General features: G+C 35.5%; 1 protein-coding gene across 1 annotated transcript; it reads left to right on the forward strand.

The window, feature by feature from the left end:
• The first annotated feature begins 263 nt into the window (after window positions 1-263).
• On the forward strand, window positions 264-25,494 carry cacna1sb (calcium channel, voltage-dependent, L type, alpha 1S subunit, b). Its single transcript, XM_046871752.1, has 45 exons — window positions 264-584; window positions 2,176-2,281; window positions 5,159-5,298; window positions 5,608-5,741; window positions 5,824-5,976; window positions 6,708-6,913; window positions 7,026-7,129; window positions 7,360-7,505; window positions 7,652-7,727; window positions 7,828-7,988; window positions 8,083-8,308; window positions 8,462-8,669; window positions 9,196-9,316; window positions 9,413-9,527; window positions 9,641-9,728; window positions 10,334-10,403; window positions 10,753-10,885; window positions 11,352-11,481; window positions 11,589-11,648; window positions 13,308-13,414; window positions 14,244-14,331; window positions 14,468-14,575; window positions 14,673-14,725; window positions 14,874-15,020; window positions 15,162-15,363; window positions 16,085-16,243; window positions 16,364-16,474; window positions 16,570-16,653; window positions 17,117-17,164; window positions 17,631-17,657; window positions 17,753-17,878; window positions 18,377-18,442; window positions 18,533-18,624; window positions 18,707-18,872; window positions 19,013-19,140; window positions 19,234-19,330; window positions 19,616-19,718; window positions 19,815-19,916; window positions 20,269-20,396; window positions 20,525-20,647; window positions 22,062-22,282; window positions 22,556-22,620; window positions 22,797-22,894; window positions 23,004-23,069; window positions 23,169-25,494. The coding sequence occupies exons 1-45, from the start codon at window positions 397-399 to the stop codon at window positions 23,397-23,399; spliced, it is 5,511 nt and encodes a 1,836-aa protein (XP_046727708.1). The 5' UTR covers window positions 264-396; the 3' UTR covers window positions 23,400-25,494.
• Window positions 25,495-26,337: the final 843 nt, after the last annotated feature.

Below are 26,337 nucleotides of genomic sequence, written 5' to 3' on the forward strand. Positions count from 1 at the left end.
CTGCCTGGGCAGCTGAAGCTGCCTAACTCCTGTTTCCTTCTGTCCTGTGTCCCCACCCATAAAGCATGCTCCCACCACCCTCTTTCTCAACCCCAAGCATGGACAGTCAACACTTTTCTATATATAAACCTGACACAGGCCAACTGCACCCAAATGCTTTGCGCTTCTCTAATTTCTCCTTGCTTGGTGTACTTTTCCAAGCAGGGGCCAGGGCCAAGGAGTGAGAAGAGGCCTTGACAGAGCGAGAGGGAGAGCTCGAACAGGACAGAGGGTTGAGGAGGTGGAGGAATCGTGAAGGTCTCACATGACCATCTAAGAGACCAAAGGATTATAATATAAGTTGGGGTTTTTGAAACTGGCTGTTTGACTTCTAGGTATTTTATTTTGGATTCCAAAATGGATTCAGGCGGAGTGCCAGCCCTGGCCTCGTTCATCATGAACGAAGAGGAGCTGAAGAGGAAGCAGCGGGAGAAGCTGAAGAAACTGCAGGCCACTGGAGGAAACCCCCGGCCAGCACGCTCGCTCTTTTTCTTTACTCTCAAAAACCCCATCCGCAAGAATTGCATTAACATTGTGGAGTGGAAGTATCCTTCAATAACACACGCTCATTCATACCTTGCGTTTTCATGAGGTGGTGAGATGGACCTTGGTTGTGATTGGCAGTTTAATGATGGAAGAAACATACAGATTGTGAGCTTATCACTAATACCAGGAATAAACAAAATAGCTAGAGAATTAGTGATTTATCTGATGTGGATCTGTGGCAGATTTTGTTGTCAGTACCCACAATGATGCGCACAGGTGGGGATTTTTTTCTAAGTATTGAAATCCAATAATAGCTGAAGTAAATGTGTTAAGCTTTTGTTATTGACTCCCTCATTGTTAAATATCATCTCTGGTCTTTGCACTACCTAAGGTGTTAAGTTCTATATAGTAGAGGACTGTTGAATTCAATGAATAGAGCCAATAAATTGTGTTAAATGTTCAGCTGATTAATTTGTAGATTTGTTCAAGGTGAGAACTAAAACACTGGTAGTGTATCATATTGTTCACCAGCTAATATAAAATGCAATCAAATTATTGTGTTCATTTAAAAATGGCCACACTGAAAAAATCAAGATGCTATTTACAAATTCTATTATTGATAATGTATTATAGATAGTAGCATATTTTATGCATACAGTAGATAAATTTGAGACATTCTTAATGACTAATAAGTACATTTAAATGGTTTGACAATATTTCGGGTGCATGCAGCTGTTGTGTGAGATCACTTTGGCTGGACATGATGCTGACCTGGCAGGGAAATTCTGAGGTGCTGCAGTCTACTGGCAGGAATGTGCATGTAAACAGACACACACACACACACACACACACACACACACACACACACACACACACACACACTCTCTCTCTCTCTCTCTCTCTCTCTCTCTCTCTCTCTCTCTCAGAAACTCACACTGACCACTGTATGGTGGCTTAAATAACTGTTTTGTTAAAGCTTATCCATTTAAATATGCTATGACAAACTATTTAAGGAAATATTGAAGCTGTTTTAAGAAGTCCTCTGCCTTCAGCTAATAGTGGTTCAATTTGAACTTGACCTGGACGTAGGCCTTCCTTAATATTAACCTGAACTTTTAGTTTGAAAGAGTTGTAGTTTTCTGTCTGCATTATTAAATTAAAAAGAGCTCATGATCAAATGTGACCAACAAGTGAGATACTAATTATGCAATTTGATGATGTGCATTAACTACAAAAGACAAAAGCACATTTTATAATGACCTAAAATGCACTGAAATGTCTTCAGCAATGACAAGATTGCTGTTTAAATATTATTTTGTTTGTTTTGCAGTGTGCTAAAAGGTTTAATTAATGATTGAGGTTGCTTATTATTCTAGTTAGAATTTAGAGAAGCAAAAGTTAGATTCCAAACCTTCTTTTCCTGGTTATCTACATCTGTGAAATGTTGCATAATGACTATAAGCAAAAAAGTAAATTCTACATTAAAGTAAACTTTAGGGTCGATTCTTCACGTCATGCATATTTAAGACCTTGCTACAAAAGCACCTGGTCTCAAGTGTATCCAGGTTTCATTCCATTAGTTCAGTGCTTGTTCTGTCATATTGTAGTTGTTTTACCAAGTCCAGTATTTTCCTTAACAGTCTGCACCAGACCCTTTGAGATCATCATTCTACTCACTATCTTTGCTAACTGTGTGGCCCTGGCTGTGTTTCTTCCAATGCCAGAGGAAGACACCAACAACACCAACACTACCTTGGTGAGTAACAGCTCCAGATATAAGCAAAATTACCAGAGACTCAAAACACTTAGCAGTAGTTAACTGAGGTAATGTAAGCTGAAATATTACCTTACTGTTGTGAATACTTATGTATATCCATGTATCTAACATGCTTTTCGAAAAGATTCATATTGACAAACATTGCAAACAATAATTTATTGTATTGTTTCTGTTGAAAAAAACCTTGTCCTTCAAAGACCAGGGGTTTTCAGATACGATTTGCAAAGAACATACAATTTACAATATCAATTTGAAATGGATGCTTTTTTGTTTCATACCACCTGTTTAACTGGTGCTGTAGACTGAATATATAAGACCTCTGTTTAAAAAACTGGAGTTGCTGGGCTACAGCTAAGTTTTTCCTTACATATATTGATCAGTTCTGCTGAATTATTTTTTATGTGTTCGAATCTGCTGAAATACACCAGCTGACTCCCCCTGCACTTGTGGAACTCAGGGTTTCCATTTAGCCATAAATCATAAAAAAAAACATTTAGAAATGTTCTTTACTTTTAATAATATAACTTCTATCAATAATCTACTATAATTAATAGTGATACAGGCATTATTCACCTCATGCATGTGTTTGACACAATTGCTTCTGTGATCCAACTAAACTGCATGTGAGTCGGTAAAATATTATGACTTTGAAATTAAATCTCGATGACTGGTGTTGGTACTGGTTTTCATCCTGGACTTTATATTTAGACCCTCAGTCAGGACTAGTAGTGGTCATGAAGCAAGCAATCCACAGGAATGAGTGTGAGGTTTAAAGATACATACATACTGTATATAACACCTAGAGGTGTATTTTAAAACTATGTTTCAAACTTGTGTGGAGTTTGTTGCTCATATTACCATTTTAGAATGTCTAGTTGTTACAAAAAAGCCTTTTCCTCTTCTGAGACTTACTGTTGTCTATAGCTTTTACATTTTTGCCTTTTTCAGAGTATATTAACTCTTTCATACGTAGCATCCATACTTGAAGGCAATTCGTAAGTAATTCGAAAGTAAATTATAAGCTGAAAATTTTATAGACTCTAGATTTATGCCCCTAAAATTAACTCTATCATACAAGTTCTGTACACCAAAAATATTGTTGTTTTTTGTAAAAAGAATTGTCAAAATCTGAATGTTGACATTTTTATTTAGAACCATGATGGAAGACTTTGTTTGGTTTCAGGTATAAAGGTTTATTCTTTTAGTTTACACATGATGTTTGTTAATATGTGCTATGTACAAAATTCATAATTTATATGATTAACATTGAATAACAAAAAAGGATTAATGCACAAAAATGTTAATGGGAAAAGGAATAAAACTTATAATTAGCTAAATTCAATACTTCATTCAAGCAAATTTTAAATATCTGAGTCAGAGCCACACAGTATGCCCAGTCATATTCTCAGATCTCTAATAGTGTGTTACTTAATAGAGTGTTGTAGTTCAGATGACTCTAATGTGTGTCATGATTTCTACAGTTACTGTCTATTTACCCGTGGCTGTGACATTAACTTGTAGCTCCACCATTCCTCAGATGAGCATCATGAAACACAAGCTGAGAGCTGGGTGTTACAGCCTCTGCCCAAATCAGCTCTCTTAACAGATGTTGCTTGGTCAGATTTCTGTAGCAAAGGTTCTGAATTTTCTGAGTCTGATAATTTGATTATATTTAGTTTTTAACAATTGATACTTCATTAGCTAATTACTGTACATTGGGACATTTGTGCTTGAGTAAGACTGCAGATCTGAGTATTTTGAGAAGTTGAATTTTAAATGGAAGGTTTATAGTCAAGGATTGACCTACCTAACAGTTCAACAGAGGGAAATAAAGTTGATCTCTTCCTGAAAAATCTAATGTATATAATGCTGTTTTAGCATAGTTAAATGAAAGAGGAACCTGCATAAGCTTTATGTAAAGTAAATGAAAGAGGAACTGATTGGAAATCAATCCTCCCATGCAATTGTTTGCAAATTACAAAAGTGTAGAAGAACATTAGTGAATTAATGAAACATTAGTCTTTAAATTGGCAAAGATTAAGCAACAGTCACTATATGATTAGTGTTACTGGTTTTAGAGCATAAACAGGTGCTGTAAACAGGTGCCACTTTACAAAGCCCTGTTCTGTGAGCATTTCCCATGTCTTTACCATAGTGATGCAACAACAGAAAACAAACTGTCTGTACCTACTCTGTACTCCAATTATTTTATCTGCTTTTTTATTTAAAGTAAAAGTGGGCATGGCTTAAACCAGACCCTGTTTTTATTTTTATATATATATATATATATATATATATATATATATATATATATATATATATATATATATATATATATATATATATATATATATAAACACTTTGACTATGTCCCAAACATGCTGTTCAATGAACTACATATGTGCATGAGACTGGTTTTATTCCCATTCCAAATAATGATGTTATATTTGTTTGTAGCTACCCATTATATTTTTACAGCAAATATAGTTGGATTTATTTCCTAAAACTAATTTGTATCCTGATTTTAAACCCTAAACAAGGCAGCTACTAAAGACTGATGCATGTTCATCTTCAGAATAATCAATTATTTGTCCTGCAAGCTTTGTTTTAACATTTCAATGCACTGGAGTGAAAGTGAATCATCCGATTTCTTGAAATAAAACACAAAAAAGTGCATCTCATATTCATATCTGTATTGCTATTATTTGCTCACTTCCTATAGTACATTTATATTTGTTTATAACTAAAACATATTTTCTTTTCAAGTACTGAATGGATTTATTTCAGTACTGTAGGTACCTTAGATGTGTTAATCAAAATGGATATTCTCTAACAAGGTTGTATGTTGTTCTGCAGGAGAGCCTGGAGTATGTCTTTTTATTTATTTTCACTCTGGAGTGCTTCTTGAAAATAATAGCGTATGGGTTATTATTTCATGAAGGCGCATATTTACGGAACTGTTGGAACATACTCGACTTTGTCATCGTGTTCATGGGGTAAGAGAAATCTGTGCACTGATCTCGTATCAATGCCTTTAAAACCAAATACTAAATCCAAATACTATAAATGACATGTTGCTCTGTATATGTTATTTTCAGTATTAATTTGCATGTGCTGATTTTTTAGAAAGTAATTCTTAATTAGTGTGTTATGGAAACTGTGTAATCATTAGTATATTTTTTTTTATATTGACTTTTTGTTATATTTTCACTAATATATAACTGCTGTTATATTGTTATACTGTTTCTGATATCTTGTTGCAGTTTTTCTAATACAGTAACTATGATTTCTATTCTCCTTTTTAGGCTCTTCACCCTGGCAGTTGATACCATCAATGCAATAGCTGGAGTCCCCACGGAGAAAGGAGGAGGGTTCGATATGAAAGCTCTTCGAGCCTTTCGAGTCCTCCGACCACTTCGTCTTGTCTCTGGAGTTCCCAGTAAGTTCTTCCTGCATTACCATGCTGCTCTATTGTATACCAAACATAGAGTAATTTGTTTCAACATGTTTCTCCTCCACAGGTTTGCAGGTGGTTATGAACTCTGTTTTGAAAGCTATGCTGCCTCTTTTCCACGTCGCTCTGCTTGTCTTCTTCTTGGTCACCCTTTATGCTATAATGGGTCTGGAGCTGTTTAAATGCAAGATGCACAAGACTTGTTACTATGAAGGCAAAGGTAAGGCCAAGTTTAATCTACTGCTGTCTTCTGTTGCTTTGATTTGATCAATTACCAACTACGAAGGCTTTATATGTATGTGAAAACCTTTTAATATTTCATAGTATGTTATAGTGCATTAATAAGGCATTATATTTTTTGTTAAAGTTATTTGGCATTACAGTTTATAGTAATGGATATAGTGCATTTATAAACTGGTAGCAGAAGGAAATATGTGTGCATTTATTTATTAAAACAACTCTCAAAGAAATTCAGCCCCTGTTTTTACAAATTATATTGTGCAGGAAATTAAAAACTCAAAACATTATGGCATCTCCCTCTTATGCAATACACTAATGATGGTTCAATTTCTTTGGTAGTTATGCTATAGTATAGAGATGTGTTATAAGCATTACTTATACTGTTAGTACTCTTGGCTGATAAGCTACTGACCCATTACCAGGATGCTTTTATTAAGAGAGACTTTTATACTTTGCTCTGAATAAAGGTGTGTGCCAAATGCCATCAAAGCTAGAATGCAAATACAGTTATACAATTTATTTTAATATATAATGTACATAATACATTGTGAATGCATTATAGCATGGTATGAATTAATTTGTAAATTATTATACATATGACCTTTCCTGTGTAGTATGTTACTATTCTGATAATAGGGATATTTTCTCATACTGAATTAATACTATACTACTACTACTATAATACTACTATAATTTTGTCTTGCATCACAGACATTATTGCCTTAAGGGAAAATGAACTGGCATCACCTTGTGCCCAGGCTGGAAATGGCCGGCGCTGCACCATAAATGGCACAGAATGTAGGTCTGGATGGCCAGGACCCAATTGGGGCATCACCCATTTTGATAATTTTGGCTTTGCCATGCTCACAGTGTTCCAGTGTATAACAATGGAGAGCTGGACTAATGTGCTCTACTGGGTAAGAAACACTTGCCATATGAGCAATTACACTAATTAAAAAAAATATATATAAAATAAAACACAACAAAAAAAGTCTTTAAAGTAAAGCACAGCTTTTGTTGTCCTTTTAGGTTAATGATGCTATTGGCAATGAATGGCCATGGGTCTACTTTGTGTCACTGATATTGCTTGGCTCTTTTTTTGTCCTCAACCTGGTTCTTGGCGTCCTCAGTGGGTAAGTCATAAACCTCTTTGTTTGTTAGAAACATGCAATATGCTTTTTGATCTTATAGGCCAGACTTTTACAGTTGGAGAAATCCCTTTATAAAGTTTATAACCCATAAGTCTTCCTTTATATATTATAAATCAACAAGTTCATAATTGAACTGTTTACTTACTGTACTATTGCTTAGTGTCACCTACTATGTGGTTTGTTTACTCATGTCTTTTTCATTATTTCTGTAGGGAGTTTAGTAAGGAAAGAGAGAAATGTAGGTCCAGAGGGGAGTACCAGAAGTTACGAGAGCGAGAACAGATGGATGAAGATCTGAAAGGATACATGGAATGGATTACACATGCTGAAATTCTGGATGCTGATCAAGAAGGATTAGGTGCTCATATACATGTATTAGAACCTATAGGTTGTCGCTGGTTTTCCTTAGACATGGGTTTCTCTTTCATGATACCATTTTGTTCCTGGTTATTAAAAAATGTTAATTTGTGCCAGTATTATGACCATGATTTCTTTTGTCAACAGGTCTTCTTCCCCTGAAGGATAGTTCAGAGACAGACAGCCTATATGAGGAGGGTTTAAACCGTGTAGTGTATTACTTGTAAGTGTATTAAAACGTTTTTATATTATTATTATTATTGCTATTATTATTGCTATTATTATTGCTATTATTACATATTTTTTCACAATCTGACTTCTAGTCGCCTTGCTCGCCGCTATCACCGTGTCTTACGGAGAATGTGCACTGTCTGGGTGAAGTCCAAAGTGTTTAACTGGCTGGTGATCCTGGTTGTGTTACTCAACACTCTCGCCATTGCCACAGAACATCATGACCAGACTGAATGGATGAACCAGTTTCAAGGTCTGTCCAGAGAAGCCAAATGGTTTGCAGTAAGCCAAATGACTAATGAAATCTATGATTTTCAAGTTTACGTTCTATATTTTTGATTCCACAGATACAGTCAACAAGATCCTGCTCACCTGTTTTGCAATTGAGATGGTCATGAAGATGTATGCGTTTGGCCTACGAATGTACTTCATGTCGATCTTCAACCGTTTCGACTGTTTCGTTGTTACTGTGGGCATCCTGGAGCTTATCCTGGTCTCAGCAAATGTGATGACATCACTGGGAATTTCTGTGATGAGGTGTATTCGACTCTTACGTCTGATGAAGGTTACAAAGTGAGTTATTTTACTGAGGACACTAGTAGATTTCGATACAAATCCAGATTTACTGGTAAACTGGGACACAATAACAAACTGTTCTAAGAAAATTATTTCTAACATTTTGTGGGGCAATTTATACCTAAAAATACTCCTTTTTATGTCTTTCAGGTACTGGAAATCTTTGAGCAATCTTGTGGCATCTCTGATAAACTCCATCCGTTCCATCGCCTGTCTGCTCCTCCTGCTCTTCCTCTTCATTGTTATTTTCTCTCTCCTGGGCATGCAAGTGTTTGGAGGCAAATTCAATTTTCCTGACAGGCCCTTGCAGCGCAGCAACTTTGACAACTTCCCTCAGGCTCTCATTAGTGTATTCCAGGTACACACATTATAACTAAGAATATCTTTTTTAAACTTGATAATACATAATAATAATAATAATAATAATAATAATAATTATTATTATTATTATAATTATAATTATAATAATAAGTAAACATAAGCGTAATTCATAGAGCATTAATGTAGTATATGAAAATGCTGTACAACCAAATAAAAAAATGACAAAGTATGTAATAAAAAGTGATATAATTACTATGTACAGTAAACATGTGTAAATGTGTAGTATAAGGTGAAATATAAACAGTAAAACAAAATTAATACAATAAAACTAAAACTCTTCAGACACAATTAAAATTAACCGAATGAAATACCAAACAGGGAACTTTCTTTTAATTATGTCAATGAAAAAAAACATTTCAAAACAGTGCATTGGGCACGACAACTTATTGCAAAATTGTGTTGATTTTCTTAAATTTGTGACATAGTAATCTCACGATATTAGAAGTATTTTGGATATTTCTTTTAAAAGATCACATCCTAATTGATGTTTTTTTGTTTTCCAGGTCCTGACTGGGGAGGAATGGGATTCCATCATGTACAATGGTATTATGGCTCATGGTGGACCAACTTTCCCAGGAATTCTTGTCTGCATTTATTTCATCATCCTGTATATCTGTGGAAACTGTATCCTTCTGATCTGTCATGTACATGTGAAACACCACTGGTGATGGTAAAACTGGAAAAGAAAATTGTAAGTCTGTTTTCCTGAGCTGTTGTTAGTCATCCTCTTGAATGTGTTCTTGGCCATTGCTGTTGACAACCTAAGTGAAGCTGAAAGCCTTTCATCAGCACAGAAAGAAAGGGAGGAGGAGAAAGCTAGAAAGAAACTTATGAGGTATGCATACTCAATTAATTACCCATGAAACTAGAGACACTGTTTTGCTTCTCTCCATTGAAAAGTTGGCATCTCATACAAGTTCTGTAGAATCCATTAATTTCTTCCATCAGAGGAACCCAGTCACAGAAGGGTGAGGATGAAAAAGCTGTGGTGGTCAAGAGCAAACATAAGGCTGAAAGCATGCCCACGACAGCAAAGGTATTAACACCCAATGAAACACTGCTCTTTTATAAAGGTTTCCTTACAGTAAAATTCTATAGTGACATTTCCTAATTTTCAGATTATTGATCAAGACATGGAATGAAGTCAAAGCTAGCAATATTTTATTATTTAATATTTTAATATCTGTTTTAATCACAACATACAAGATATATTTCCACAAAATATATTTTCTTAAATTGAAAGTGTATATCAGTGTTTATTCCCATTAGACCATAAACCATTAGACCTTAATGATATCAGAAAATCCCAGTATCTGTGTCCTTCAGAAGAGGGTGGCATCCTTATTTATTCTGTGTGCTTTTAAAGTTTCTTTTGGAGTTCAAGTGAATTTCCATTGCAACTGTTTTCTCTGATATAACCTTGATAGGATTAAAATTACATCTGGATTTTTGTAAAGCTGTATTGTGACACTGTCATTTGTTAAACATGCAATACGAATAAAATTTCAAATGGAATGTAATATTACCACACAGTATAATAAAGCATTTCCTTTGCAAATAAGCTAATATCCATCTTTAAATTATCTCATTAGCTAAGCCAATGTATTTTTTTCATCTTCTTCTCACGTGTGTTTCCTGCAGCTTAAAGTGGATGAGTTTGAATCAAATGTTAAGGAAGTGAAAGACCCATTTCCTCCTGCTGACTTTCCAGGTAACCAACATAAACTCTAAAACCTCTTCCTTGGCTTAAGCTGAGGAACTAAATTAAGCATCAGTATAATTGCAAGAATAGCTGCACTATTAAAGGCGATGCTAAATACTAACCTCATGCCTCTATGGTCATTTATGGGTATGATGTTAAAAATAATGAACTATCCATAAACAGGGTAGGACTTTCTAAAGATCAGCAGTTTTCATTTTTTAATGAGCTTGGTTCACTTTGCTTTAATATAAGTTAGGTAATGTTTCAGTCAATGTCCAAAAGTGAGGTCAGTTTTATTAATCTGGAATTTAAACTAACAGGACATTTTTTTCACCTGCAAACTCTCTTTGTTGCTCAGGTGATGATGAGGAGGAAGAGCCAGAGATCCCTCCCAGTCCAAGACCCAGACCTATGGCTGATCTTCAGCTTAAAGAAACAGTGGTTCCCATGCCCAATGCCAGCTCTTTCTTCATCTTTGGCCCAGAGAACAAGTAAATTGTCCTCACCTTAGAATTCTCATAGATGTTTCTCTTTGAAAAGCCCTCGCGTGTATACTCTAGTGTATAGTTTTTCCAGTTAGGTTGAAATGAGGCTTTTGAGTTTATATCCAATAACTTTAAGCAGTCTGTTAAGTTGGTAAAAGTTCACCACTACATTAATTAATTCATTTAAAAAGATCATCTTGAAAATAAAATTGTAATTAAATTTTTAAGTAGCATTTAAACCAACCAAAAAATAAACAGTTCCCTCAGTAGGTTTTACTTAGATGAATGGAAATTCAAATCAGATTAATAGTTGTTGGCCAGACCTTTGAGTTTTTGTACTTCAGGTCTTCAAGTCTATTCAAAGCTATTCAAATCTTCAAGTATGACAGATTAGAGGGACCTTCTATACTTCTATTTTTGCAATAAACACTTTTTCCATTGTCTTGTTTTCTTGTTTGTTTTTCACTGACAGGTTCCGTAAGATCTGCCACAGGGCCATCAATGCAACCCCCTTCACAAACTTCATCCTTCTCCTGATCCTCCTCAGCAGCATCTCTCTGGCTGCTGAAGATCCCATCGACCCCAAATCCTTCAGAAATAAGGTGCCAAACACAAAAGACAAAACACAAAGTGCCTTTTACTGCATTATTGTTATTGTTATAGTAATCATACAAATTAATTAATGCTAAATACACTTGAAATTTTACAGATTTTGGCTTATGCTGATATTGTCTTCACAACTGTCTTCACCATTGAGATTGTTCTCAAAGTAAGTTGATATTCAGAATTTTAGAGGGCCTTTTTATAAATGCAGAATTATGACACATTACAGGGAGTGCAGAATTATTAGGCAAATGAGTATTTTGACCACATCATCCTCGTTATGCATGTTGTCTTACTCCAAGCTGTATAGGCTGGAAAGCCTACTACCAATTAAGCATATTAGGTGATGTGCATCTCTGTAATGAGAAGGGGTGTGGTCTAATGACATCAACACCCTATATCAGGTGTGCATAATTATTAGGCAACTTCCTTTCCTTTGGCAAAATGGGTCAAAAGAAGGACTTGACAGGCTCAGAAAAGTCAAAAATAGTGAGATATATTGCAGAGGATGCAGCAGTCTTAAAATAGCCAAGCTTCTGAGCGTGATCATCGAACAATCAAGCGTTTCATTCAAAATAGTCGACAGGGTCGCAAGAAGCGTGTGGAAAAACCAAGGCGCAAAATAACTGCCCGTGAACTGAGAAAAGTCAAGCGTGCAGCTGCCAAGATGCCACTTGCCACCAGTTTGGCCATATTTCAGAGCTGCAACATCACTGGAGTGCCCAAAAGCACAAGGTGTGCAATACTCAGAGACATGGCCAAGGTAAGAAAGGCAGAAAGTCGACCACCACTGAACAAGACACACAAGCTGAAACGTCAAGACTGGGCCAAGAAATATCTCAAGACTGATTTTTCTAAGGTTTTATGGACTGATGAAATGAGAGTGAGTCTTGATGGGCCAGATGGATGGGCCCGTGGCTGGATTGGTAAAGGGCAGAGAGCTCCAGTCCGACTCAGGCGCCAGCAAGGTGGAGGTGGAGTACTGGTTTGGGCTGGTATCATCAAAGATGAGCTTGTGGGGCCTTTTCGGGTTGAGGATGGAGTCAAGCTGAACTCCCAGTCCTACTGCCAGTTTCTGGAAGACACCTTCTTCAAGCAGTGGTACAGGAAGAAGTCTGCATCCTTCAAGAAAAACATGATTTTCATGCAGGACAATGCTCCATCACACCGTCCAAGTACTCCACAGCGTGGCTGGCAAGAAAGGGTATAAAAGAAGAAAATCTAATGATATGGCCTCCTTGTTCACCTGATCTGAACCCCATTGAGAACCTGTGGTCCATCATCAAATGTGCGATTTACAAGGAGGAAAACAGTACACCTCTCTGAACAGTGTCTGGGAGGCTGTGGTTGCTGCTGCACGCAATGTTGATGGTGAACAGATCAAAACACTGACAGAATCCATGGATGGCAGGCTTTTGAGTGTCCTTGCAAAGAAAGGTGGCTATATTGGTCACTGATTTGTTTTGTTTGGTTTTGAATGTCAGAAATGTATATTTGTGAATGTTGAGATGTTATATTGGTTTCACTGGTAAAAATAAATAATTGAAATGGGTATAAATTTGTTTTTTGTTAAGTTGCCTAATAATTATGCACAGTAATAGTCACCTGCACACACAGATATCCCCCTAAAATAGCTAAAACTAAAAACTACTTCCAAAAATATTCAGCTTTGATATTAATGAGTTTTTTGTGTTCATTGAGAACATGGTTGTTGTTCAAATTAAATCCTCAAATAAAATTAATCCTCAAAAATACAACTTGCCTAATAATTCTGCACTCCCTGTATACTGAAATGAACTTAACTATTTTAAATGTCATGATTTAGATGACTGTGTATGGTGCCCTCCTGCACAAGGGCTCCTTCTGCCGAAACTCCTTCAACATTCTGGATCTCATTGTTGTTGTGGTTTCACTCATGTCAATGGGAATGGAGTAAGTTCTTAAATTATAATAGTAATAATGGACTTTTCAGCACTGAATGTGTGGTCTGTGCTGAACAGTTGTAGCATCCATCCATCTATCTATCTATCTATCTATCTATCTATCTATCTATCTATCTATCTATCTATCTATCTATCTATCTATCTATCTATCTATCTATCTGTCTGTCTGCCTGTCTGTCTGCCTGTCTGTCTGTCTGTCTGTCTGTCTACTAGATAGATAGATAGATAGATAGATAGATAGATAGATAGATAGATAGATAGATAGATAGATAGATAGATTGTTTGAATAACTGATTGATTGATTGATTGATTGATTGATATATTGCTGTAGCTTATGCATTTAGAAATTATCCTGTTTTACAAAATCGATGTAAAGTGGAAACAGCATTGAAAACTCATAATATTAGACTGCTTAGTTAATCTTCTAAAAAAATATATAATTAAGTGTCTGAACACGTGACAATACCACGTATATAATTGTGTTCAAAATAACTATTAATTTTGACTTCTGTAAAAGGGAATAATAGAAACTCACATAAATGTCACATGTCAATCTATGTAAGCATGTAGAACATCATATGGAAAAATGTTATCTAATGTGAAAAGGACTGAAAATCTTTTTTTTTTTAATCAAGTGAAAATAAAAACATTAAAAAAATAAAAAATTGCATTCTGCATAATAAAACATTTATATAAAAAAAATATTTTGATTAAGTCATGGGTCCAGCTTTACGCATATTTCTGCATATTGTGCAAGTTACTTTTGTTTATCTTTTGCTGATATATGTTGCTGAGTGTATGGATTTTTTCCTATACAGGTCCAGTGCCATCTCTGTGGTGAAGATTCTCAGGGTGTTGAGGGTTCTCAGGCCACTTAGAGCCATTAACAGAGCCAAAGGATTAAAGGTACAACTTAAAATAAAAATTCTATTATATAAAACACGCTTTTATAGTTTGTGGCAGCCTTTAATGCATATTGTGATTGGAGGTCATTCAACTTTTGCTTTGGATACATGATTCTAAATCTGCTTTCTTTTTGTAGCATGTGGTCAGTTGTGTGTTTGTGGCCATCAAAACTATTGGCAATATCATTCTGGTCACAATGCTCTTAAACTTCATGTTTGCTTGCATTGGAGTCCAACTCTTCAAGGTGAGAAAACCATTCAAATAGCCTTGACAGATATTTCGTTGCTTGTATGGAACTAATTTGTGAGAAATTATTATGTTGTTGTTGTTTTTTTCTTCAGGGCAGGTTCTTCTACTGCACAGATCCACTAAAATTGACTGAGATGGAATGTCAGTGAGTCTTTTCTTATAATTTTCCATGATGTCACATCTGCTATTCAGATCTGTTTTCACATGCATTGCTATATTTCTTCTCCTAGACATTACAAATAATGTTCAAATGCGATTCTTTTCCTGTTGACAAAGTTTTCCTTTGTTATCAGGGGGAATTATGTTCACCATGTGCAGAACTCTCCTCATGAAATGGAGGTCCGTCCACGGGAGTGGCTCAACAGTGACTTTAACTTTGACAATGTATTAAAAGCAATGCTCTCACTCTACACTGTATCCACATTTGAAGGCTGGCCAGAGTAAGTATGAGCGAGGCATAGTCTTTATAATCTGCAATTCTATTTTTTGAAAATTGTTAAACTCATCCATTTGCAGTTTCTTGTGCTTTGCTAATGATTCTTAATAATAAAATGTATTGTTCCCTTTTTTCATGTCCACAGGTTGCTTTATAAAGCCATAGACTCAGATGCAGAAAACAGGGGCCCGGTTTATAACAATCGTGTGGACATTTCTGTCTTCTTCATCATTTATATTATTATCATAGCTTTCTTTATGATGAACATCTTTGTCGGCTTTGTCATTGTGACTTTCCGAGAGCAGGGAGAGCAGGAGTACAAGAACTGTGAGCTGGACAAGAACCAGGTAACCAGGAAAACATATAGAGAACATCTTAAACATTTTTATCACCACATTATCTGTGTAAAGCTGCTTTGAGACAATGTTCATTGCTAAAAGCTCTATACAAATAAATTGAATTTAATTTAATTGAATTGAATTGAAAACATGAACATGAGTAAATTTCTACACGTTAATGGAGTAATTCTTAGTTTTCAGTGTTAAGTAAATGCACTTCCCATAAAGTTAAATGACTGGTTAGTGCTTCATTGAAAAGACCTAAAAGCTTCTTGAAAGTTCCTTTAGTGAAGAACAAATATATACCTTGCAAGACAAGAAAAAGAATTACAGATGCAAATACTACATAATACAGACACAAATACACATACACATACTCATCACATTCTACATACTTAACATTTTCAACATAAGCCCTATCATAATACTATAGTATTAAGTATCGATTTATAAAATATCCAGTTTACGTACCCTTAAGTTGATTAGGATGATATTAAAGTTTCTGTGATGTAAGGATAAAAGAACACTCCAAGATATGTTGTAATTGAAAAATTATCAGTGCAGTGGTCAGAATAACTCCATATGATGTTGAATAAAGCAGCCCATTTTTTTTCTGAACTGCACACCTTATCTGTGTTTTTTCCTCTTTTACCAAAGTTGACTTTTTAGAGCCTTAGTTTCTGTAATATTTTATAGTTCCTGTAATCCTGTATCTTTTTTTTTACTGTAGCGCCAGTGTGTACAGTATGCACTGAAAGCTCGGCCCCTCCGCTGCTACATCCCTAAGAACCCTTTCCAGTACCAATTTTGGTACTTGGTGACCTCCTGCTACTTTGAGTACCTCATGTTTTTCCTCATCATACTTAACACTTTGTGTCTAGGAATGCAGGTGCGTGCTTTCTCTATTTTATCCAAATCTGAATTTCCCCTTTTAAAATATCTCTACTTCTACTAATAATTTTATTTACCAGTAATTAACTACATTCTTTTTATGTTTTCTGTAATGCAGCACTGTAATCAGTCAGACCACATCACAAAACTGTCAGACACCCTAAATGTCATCTTCACAGTTCTTTTTACCATTGAGATGATTGTCAAACTTATTGCTTTTAAAGTAAAGGTAATGCAAACATCAAAGGATTATTCTTTTAAACATATTTCTGACTGAATTCCTCCCTGAGGTAGTCTATTCATCTTCTTCTACACTTCCTGCAGGGCTACTTTGGAGACCCTTGGAACGTGTTCGATTTCCTCATTGTGATTGGAAGCATTGTAGATGTTGTCCTCAGTCAGGTTGATGTAAGTACGAGAGCAGAAAATTGTGTATATGAGCCAAAAATTGAGAAAAATCTAGCAAAATAGCCAATAGAAAAGTAGTCCCCAATCGTTTTTGTACTACAGACCAGTTACATACAAGTTGATTTTACAAAAGCAAGTGAGGGAAATTGGCATATACGGAAAACATGTTCATTCTTAATGTACTAAATAATAAAAGGCCCTGTATGCATAATGCCAAAGTAGTCACTCACATTAGATAATCAGCTACATCAAGCACAGACTCCTCTCTCAGTGCTCAGCTTTTGCTCAGTAATTTGTTTATGTGTACCAGTGTATTTTTTTGGTGTTGCCACCACTCATTAGGCATTTTTTTATTTACATCTGTTCAGAACCACACAAGATTCTCGTATCTTTGGGGTTTTATTGTCACTATGTAATTTTATATTTTTGATTTTCATATCTCATCTTAGTTTCTCCTTTTCAGGCTGCTTTGGAGTCCAGTGGTGGACTGTACTGCCTCCACGGCTGTGCTGTAAATATCAATCTGGTCTGCATGGGCATTGCTGTGTGAGCCTGCTTACTGACCCTGGTATACTCTGACCATTTAACATAGCAACTCAAAGCAACAAAAACCAAAATGTGTTTTTGCAAAGATAAAAATGCTCTTAATCTATGCTAAGCTATTGAAATGTTTTTCTTTTACATTAAAAAAATATCCCATAGATTTAAAATTGTTAACAGACTAACCATTTAAAAACACTTTTTGTCTATCACTCTGGTTGGTAAACCTTTATAGGTATTCAAATTAATAAGTGGTTGTTTTATTTGACTTAGTCAAGTCATTTGTTTTTAAAAGTGCTTTATAAAATATTTAGGGAGGTTAGTTATCTGAGCCATTTCATTTGCTTGTTTGGTGCTATTAATATGTACTGTATATTAATACTGCACTTATTTAATGTATTTAAGTACTATCAACATGTACAATATGTTTTTTGCAGGAAACAAACCCAATGCAGGCTATTGCTGTGAGTAATTTTTAACATTTCCCTCCATTTTAAAAAAATATATACCTGTCAAAATTCCTGCCTTCTCAATGAGCTACATTTCTGCTTCTTTATAGTATGAAGAAAATGCTCGAGTCTCGATCACCTTTTTCAGACTCTTCCGTGTCATGCGTCTGATAAAGCTGCTTAACCGATCTGAGGGCATTCGCAACCTGCTGTGGACCTTCATTAAGTCCTTCCAGGTCAGAAAGAGAGTTTGTGGCTGAGATATTGAAGGTGTGATGATGATCCCTGTTAGGGATTGGAATTAACAAAGACCACCCTATCTGATATATACAGTGATATTTGGTTGCCAGTTTAAAAATCATTTTGCTTACATGTCTGACAAAGGCAGTAGACATATATAATTCATTTATATCATAGTGCTGTTATGAAACCTACCTAATGTTTAATGTTTACATCTTTGCCAAGCTTGTAGATACTTACTAGATAAAGCCAGAAGTCAGCTTTGATATTTTAACAGCTTTGCAATTTTATTATTAGGGAATGATGAAATTAATTAAAAGTGTGGGGTTAGGATTGAACTAGATTTAACTCTGCATATCTACATATCTACATATCTATGGCACATTTGCTTTTGTATTTTTAACTATACCTTGTTATGTAATTTTACTTATGGCTGCTTTCTATGAATATAATTGTGATTTTTTATAACAAAAAATATTTTTTCTCTCTTTCAGGCTTTTCCTCATATAGCTCTTATCATAGTAATGCTTTTCTTTATCTACGCTGTCATAGGAATGCAGGTGAGCATTTCTAAATTTCTAATACTGGCACAATTACTGTTACAGTTCTGCATCCATTTTATCGTAATGAATCTTTTTTCTTCTGTATAGGTATTTGGTAAAATTGCTCTAGTGGATGGTACTGAGATCAACCGTAACAATCACTTCCAGACATTCCCACAAGCCATTCTGATACTGTTCCGGTGGGTCAGATGTCTACTGTCATCATTGTGTTGCAGATATGGTCACATGAATCAAATTGCAAATTGCTTGGTTCTATTACAGATGTGTTACAGGAGAGGGTTGGCCAAAGATCATGCTGGCATGTATGTCTGGGAAGCTGTGTGATCCAAAATCAGACTATGGCTCAACTCCTGGAGAGGAATACAGCTGTGGAACAAACTTTGCTGTATTTTACTTTCTGAGTTTTAACATGTTGTGTGCATTTTTGGTAAGTTGTAAAAAAAAAAAAAAAAAAGAAATTGAAAAAAAAAAAGATTTGTTCGAATATTTTTGGTAAATCTTTAAAGTTGCTGGTAAACTTAAAAATTGGTTAATTGTTAAACAGTCAATTGGTGTTCTATTCTGCAGATTATTAATTTGTTTGTGGCCATTATTATGGACAACTTTGACTACCTGACTCGTGATTGGTCAATCCTTGGTCCACACCATCTGGATGAGTTCAAGAAGATTTGGGCAGAATATGATCCTGAGGCAACGTGAGTCAAACACAAGTTTAGGTAATACTTTATACGTTTTTTTTTCAAGGGAATTATTATTGAAAATAAACAATTATCACTTTAATTTTGAAGGGGTCGAATTAAACATCTAGATGTAGTAACACTTTTACGAAGAATCCAGCCACCACTGGGATTTGGAAAATTCTGCCCTCATCGCTCAGCTTGCAGGGTAAGCCAATTAAATCTGTAATTGTAAAGGTAAAAAACACTCAGTTGTATCCACAGTATATATTAAAACGCATTTTGATTGGAAGGTCATGAATTAAAATCTCAGGATTTTTAAGTTGCTGAGATTTCACTGTTGGGACCTTGGAACCATAAACATCCACTGCTCAGTTGTATAGATGATATCATTGTAAAGTGCTCTGTATAAGGAAATCTGCAAATGTAAATCCTATAAGTGACTAGTCTTCCAAAGTTCAAACATTTTTATGTTTTTCATTTTTGTCCTTAGCGATTAATTTCCATGAACATGCCCCTGAACAGTGATGGAACGGTCACCTTTAATGCTACGTTGTTTGCTTTAGTTAGAACAGCTTTGAAGATTAAAACTGAAGGTATGAAATGCTGGGGAAGGTTTTAATGGTGTATTATAAACAGTAAATATTGGTAAAAACTGTTTTATAGAATCTCTTGTGTCTCTTGAATATCAGGTAACTTTGAGCAGGCTAATGAAGAGCTCAGAGCCATTATTAAGAGTATCTGGAAACGGATCAGTATGAAACTTTTGGACCAGGTCCTTCCACCTATTGGAGGTAAAGAATGCATGTATAAGTCTTTTGGACAGCGGTCTTTTTGGTTTCACGCTGCACTTTTTTTTAAGGAACAACAGTTTATAGCTGCTATAACATAAGTGTTAACGGGAAGTAACTTCCTCAACATTTAGTATAACTATAAGCCATCCAAACAATCCAATATATCATTAAATAATAAATAAATAAATACATTTTCATTGGCACAATAATTGGCTTAATGTGGTAATGACTAAGCCAGTTATTGTTTATTTCCCTACTTAATTTTTTACTGTACTTTCATAAAATATTTTTTTTTGTTTTTTATTTAGACAGTGATTTTTTGATTACATGTGGTGTATTTGCTTGGTTACAGATGATGAGGTTACTGTTGGGAAGTTCTACGCCACCTTCCTGATTCAGGAGTACTTCCGTAAGTTTATGCAGCGCCAGGAAGAGTACTATGGTTACCGGCCTACTAAAAAAAGAGCAGCTGAGATTCAGGTGTGACACCTAATCCAATCCTAATTTATTCTGCTTCTGGTTAATTTTGCTCAATAGTGCCCTTGACACTACCCATTACTTTTCTCAGCTCATCCTAACATTTATTAACATTATCCGTTCTTGTTCAGGCGGGTCTGCGCAGCATTGAGGAGGAGGCTGCCCCCGAGCTCCACAGAGCCATCTCAGGAGACCTTATTGCTGAAGATGAAATGGAGAGAGCCATGGCAGGGGGCGAGGAGGGCATCTACAGGGTAATTCTGTCTTATTAAACACTGCGAGAATAGTGTTATAACAGCAATTTTCAATAAACCTAATAAAAGTCTAATTCCCTGTAAACCTCTAAAAAAAACTACATTTCATTGCTGGGAAGAAAAAGCACACAGACAAAGAAAGGTTATTTCAAGGTTTAAAAGGGATTCAAAGATTCAAAGCATTATTTGTTACATGCACTTTCATACTTAGTACAAGGTGCAATGTGATGAGATGTGATATCTCTGAATACTGAGATCAAACAATAAATATACAACACAGACTGTATAAGATGGGTATAAGGTAAAGGAATATGGTAGTGTGCAAGCTGCAGATGACTATACACATACACTTATGAAAAGATATGTATGCATGTATGTATCGATATAAACCAGTGGCGGGCTGTGCATTTGGTACCTGGCCCTTCAGTGAGGACGTACCCAACCTAATTCACCTCTTAATACCACCACTATCATGTCGCAATTATAAAAACCATCAATACTGTACAAAACGCAATATAACAACGTGTGGCATTACAGAGAGAGAGGCATTTTGCATATGGAGGGTGAATACCATTTTTACTAAAGCAAGAAACCCAGTTAAGACAACTCCAAACCTCTACACTACAACCGCAACTGTGCCACCTACATCATCTGGAGCAGTTCAGAATCAATATTTGTCAAATAACATGGCAAAAACATAAAATGTTTAATAAAACACTACCTACTCACCAGAGATGCAGACTCAAAATTTGCCTTGCTCCTCAGAACCTGTAAGTCAGTGGTACCGATCGTATTCACTGGTCTGGAAGAGGCGAACAAGCTAGCTAGCTTCAGGGTTGACCGACCTCTCCTGACAATGTCTAGCTTTTCTTGAAAATAGATTTTTAAGTATGTCTGAGACCAAATCAATTTCTCTTCCTCCGTAGGCATAAAGTCTAACTCAGATGTATTCATGTGTGCAGCGTGCTACAGACGGTCAAACTTGGCTGTTACAGTTTCCCTCTGACCAACCAATCAGAGGGCGGGAAAATGCTGAAATCTGATTGGAGCTATGAAATGAAGAGAATAAACTGTTGGGAATAAATTAATACAATGTCAAATATTAGAATTTGGGTTGTAAATGTAGGTCAGTGCTCTGACTGCCCACCACTTATATAAACATGTACATGCAATAGTGTTTTGTTTGGCAATCCATCATAGTTTGCTTTGTGTGTCCACAAGTACACAAATGAAAAATATTTAAAAAACAAACTTTTCTTGTTTTTGTTTTTAGCAATCGCTATATACTGTTATCCCAGTTTAAGGAGCTTTAACTGGTTTAAACCTCCACATAGATAATGTATTTATATACAAATTTTTTAACCTAGCTTGTTTAAGGGTTGAATAAAAAGTAAATTTTTTTTTTCTCATTCAGAGAACCGGGGGTTTATTTGGAACCAATGCAGACCCCTTTTCATCAGAACCCAGTAGCCCTACAACAGCACAGACTAATCAACGCCCCCTGCAGTTCTCTGAGAGTCGTCCGGAGGATGTGGAGTCTCCACCTGACTCTGTGTTCCTCCACAATACTGAGTTCTTTCCTGTAACACCAACCAGAACCAACATCACCAACAATAATGCCAACTTTACAGACGAGTAAGTACTTTACATATTTGCACCACATGGTGTTATTCCCTGCTCATGGACAACTAATTCAGCTTACATTATATACCACATTTGGTAAAAATGTATTGCTCAATGTGCAGTAAAAACTCAGCTATTATTTATTTGCCAAAAGACTGAGTCCACTGGGTAGCGCTAACTTATTTAATTCTACTACCTAGCACTGCATAAATGTTTTTTACCAAAAGAAAAACATTGAAATAAAATGTATTTTACCAATCAAGCTTTTCTTGTTCTCTCTAATAGCTTTATATATGAAAGAGAGTCACCATCACTTGCTGGAACCAGAGGCCAATCCTTTGAAGATATCAGTAAGTATAAAGAATATATATACAGTATACATTTGTTATGTGTGTGTGTGTGTGTGTGTGTGTGTGTGTGTGTGTGTGTGTGTGTGTGTGTGTGTGTGTGTGTTATTTTTTTATTTGTTATTAAAGAGTTCTTGTTTAAAGACCCCTTTGATTTAAAAAAGCAATGAACCCAACAGGAGAAGTTGGTATGCTTCCCAGTAGAGCATCATCGTCTTTTAGAGATGTTGAAGACAGACACCAGTCAGATTTTACTGTGAGGAATGACATCACTCAGGTATGTACACCATATAAAAAAAATATAGTATTCGGTCTAATTTACATCTTATGGTTGTTTAAATGGAAGTTGCTTTGTAGTTTCACTGTTTTACTGTTTTCTCTTGCAGTTCCCTTATAATCCAACATATGATGGAAATGAATCTCTACCAGCAGCTGATAAACTCATCCAACAGGTAAACTGCAGCCTTATTCTTATAAAACATACTCATCCTTGATAACTAGTCGAAATGCAGCCAAAGCCACCTTTTTTTTTTTATTCTTTTTTTTTTTAGGCATTAAGAAATGGTGGCCTTGATACCATGGCTGAGGACCGCAAGTTTATTTCTGTGACTAAGAAGGAGATGGCAGAGGCAATGAAAATCAGCGTGGGTGACATGGAGGAAGCTGCTCAGGGCATTCTGAATGAAAAGAGTGGGAAAACAGTGAAACGCAAAAGACGCCCTATTCCGGTTCCACCCAGCGCTAAACCTGCCAAATCAAACCAAGCCACCACTGCAGTGTAGGCTGTTATGCTCTGTCTACTTATTTCATGTCCTGACAAGGATACTTTGACTCTCCACCAGCCTTATCCTGAAAAAATTAAAATCCACATGTTACTCAACCTCACATGCTCAGCAAAAAGAAATAAATATCTTTAACAGGCAATGCAAACAACCATATGAGTGTAGTTTTGCCTAAGTGAGGTTTTGTGTTTATTTGCTGCTTTAATCAGGGTGGAGTGTTTTTCCCCATTGGAAACAGATCAGGAGGGAGAGAATAGGACAGAAAATGTCTTATTTATTTTATTATTGTGAGCAAGATGAGTTCAATCTTGTTTGCATCTTGGTCTTAATAGTTAATGTTTTAAACATTTGAATTCAGTCAGACTGTTCTGGAGAATAATCTGTGATCTGGTTAAGAAATCAGCAGGTATTATGAACAGCAGTATTAAAAGGATTTAAGTAGAGTATTAGGACTTAGTACTGTACAAAAGTCATAAAGGAGTCTGAAAGATTAAGATGCTTTCAAAAAATAATTAAATGTAATGTTCTGTAATGTAAGAAACGCTATACCATTTCAAACAGAAATTGTCGTTGCTGCACAGATTCTACAAGCCTTTTCTCACTTGCTTCTTTCTTACCAAGTAAAATCCTAGGCAGTGCTCCTGACATTTTTATTTAAGGTGTTTGTCTGAATGTATTACTTTCATAAATGACATATACAGTATAAATGTATCATAACATTTTTGTCGAAAATTGAAGTTTGGCACTTTAATGTAGAACACGTAGACATCTAAAGTCTAGATTTTAATTGTTTTTAATTAAGGCGCTCAGACTTTTGTACAGTAGTGTAGGTTAAAATACACTTGTTGAGCAGTAACAGGAAAGAAAAAATGAAATGTTGATTACATGCAAGTGTATGAGAATTGTTTGGATAAAGGTTTTATGATGTTAGATAATGTACCTGTACAGCTGTATGCAATGGAGTTACTCTACATTTGACTTTTGAACTTGTCGTTAAAGTCAGTTACGCAGCAGCCAGGAGTACATTCTTTTCTTTTCTTTTCTTTTTTTAACAGTGCTGTCTGGTATGGCAGTAAAAAGTTATCTTTTCCTTTCTTGTTTTGAGATATGTTTTGGAAAAACAAAACAGATGTAGATTTCCTAAGAGGACTCTGCAAATGTATACTTTAAACACTTTAGCTACATTAATCAGCTATTCAATAGACGTTTTGTATTAAATAGCTTATTAATGATCTTTTATAAGCTTAAAAATAAGAACTTTTTTTGAAACAACCACTAGAGATTATTTTATTGTTTGATGTTCACTAATGGACTGCTAAAATATAAGCAAGGTCCACCCAATTTCTGTCACATTCATTTCCTCAAACCAGGTTTTGATTTTGTCTCTCAGTGTATATTAAACAGATTTTTAAATAAACTGATATCATAATAATACTATAATACACTATACAATAATTCACACTATAAAATACTTCAGTAAACCAAATTATTATCTATCTTATCTCTTTTTAAGACTCTTAATCTGATTAGCTAATCACTATTAGTTCAGATTTTTATTTCTGTTTTTTATTTATACAGTATAGATATTTTATTTTTGAATATTTGGTAGTTTATTTTCACTACTGGTAATGTTATCCCAAGCTCTTATGTTTCTTTAAAAAAAATTAAAATAAAAAAACTGAAGAGTCAGTATTTTGGACTGCTTACAGCAGACTGCTGTTATAATGCTTAATACTGGTTTAGATGATTAACGTAGACGCATCAAAAGAACTAGACTGAGGGGATTTTTGGGCTTGCTGCTGAAAATAACTGCTGATGACCGTGTTATACAGGCCACTTGACAGGCTTTCAACAAGAAAAAATAGATTAAATGAACACGGACTTGATATGGAGACAAAAAAAAAAAAAACAGATGAACACTTTCTACCCAGAAACCATGGGTGTTACACTTTTGCACTATGGCTATATTATGCAAGGTCTGTCAGCTACCTTAAGCAAAATGTTATCGCTCTGGAATTGTGCAGCCCAGGCATTATGCAATTGTAAGTAGCTGATATTTTGCCCATGTTTATTAAAAATACACTGGGGGAACAAACATAATGTTGTACTGATTTAGTCAATATTACCATTAACACACACCATCATTACATCTTAGCAACTCTGTGAGAACTGTGAAGACTGTGCTGTCAACTAATAAGTGAAACTGAAGAGCAGCTTCAATTTCTATTAATGCTTCAGCTGGTCTGATTCCTAATATAGCCTAGAAACCTAAGTCTTCAAAACACAGGTGAAGGAAATACATGCTAAAGTAAGGAACGTCATCTTGTAAATGCTGCCAGGATAAATATATAGAACGTTTTCCTTTGAAAAGGCCAAAGGAGTTACCGTATTTTCTGGACTATAAGCCGCTACTTTTTTCCCATGCTTGGAACCCCGCGGCTTAAACAACGAAGCAGCTAATTTATGGATTTTTCCTGGTCTTTCCCGGTTTCACAACCTTCAAGCCAAAAAACTGAACCCCATAACATTAGACTAATGAAATTGCCGAACGGGTTCAGGTGAACCAATGAAACTCTTTATATTAAATCAGATGCGCTCCCACTGAATCGGACCACACCACATCATATATACGGATGAGGTTCCTCTGTTTGACCTGCCGCTCACTCGGACTGTCAACATTAAATGCGAATCATTCGTCACGCTGAAAACAACCGGGCATGAAAAAACGCACTTCACCAGTGTTCTGAGCTGCACGGCATCGGGAGAAAAGGTACGAAAAGGAGAAAACGTACGACGATACCAAAAGATAAACTCACGAGAGAAATTGTTGTGAAAGGAAGGAGGAAGACAGTGAACTATGACTTTCTTGGTAGGCTGCTGTTTAGATACAAGCCGTGTAACAGACACTGTCTTTCATTAAAGCCTGTGTAAAGTTAAT

Source organism: Silurus meridionalis, chromosome 17 (assembly GCF_014805685.1).
Source record: "Silurus meridionalis isolate SWU-2019-XX chromosome 17, ASM1480568v1, whole genome shotgun sequence".
Taxonomy (NCBI): Eukaryota; Metazoa; Chordata; class Actinopteri; order Siluriformes; family Siluridae; genus Silurus; species Silurus meridionalis.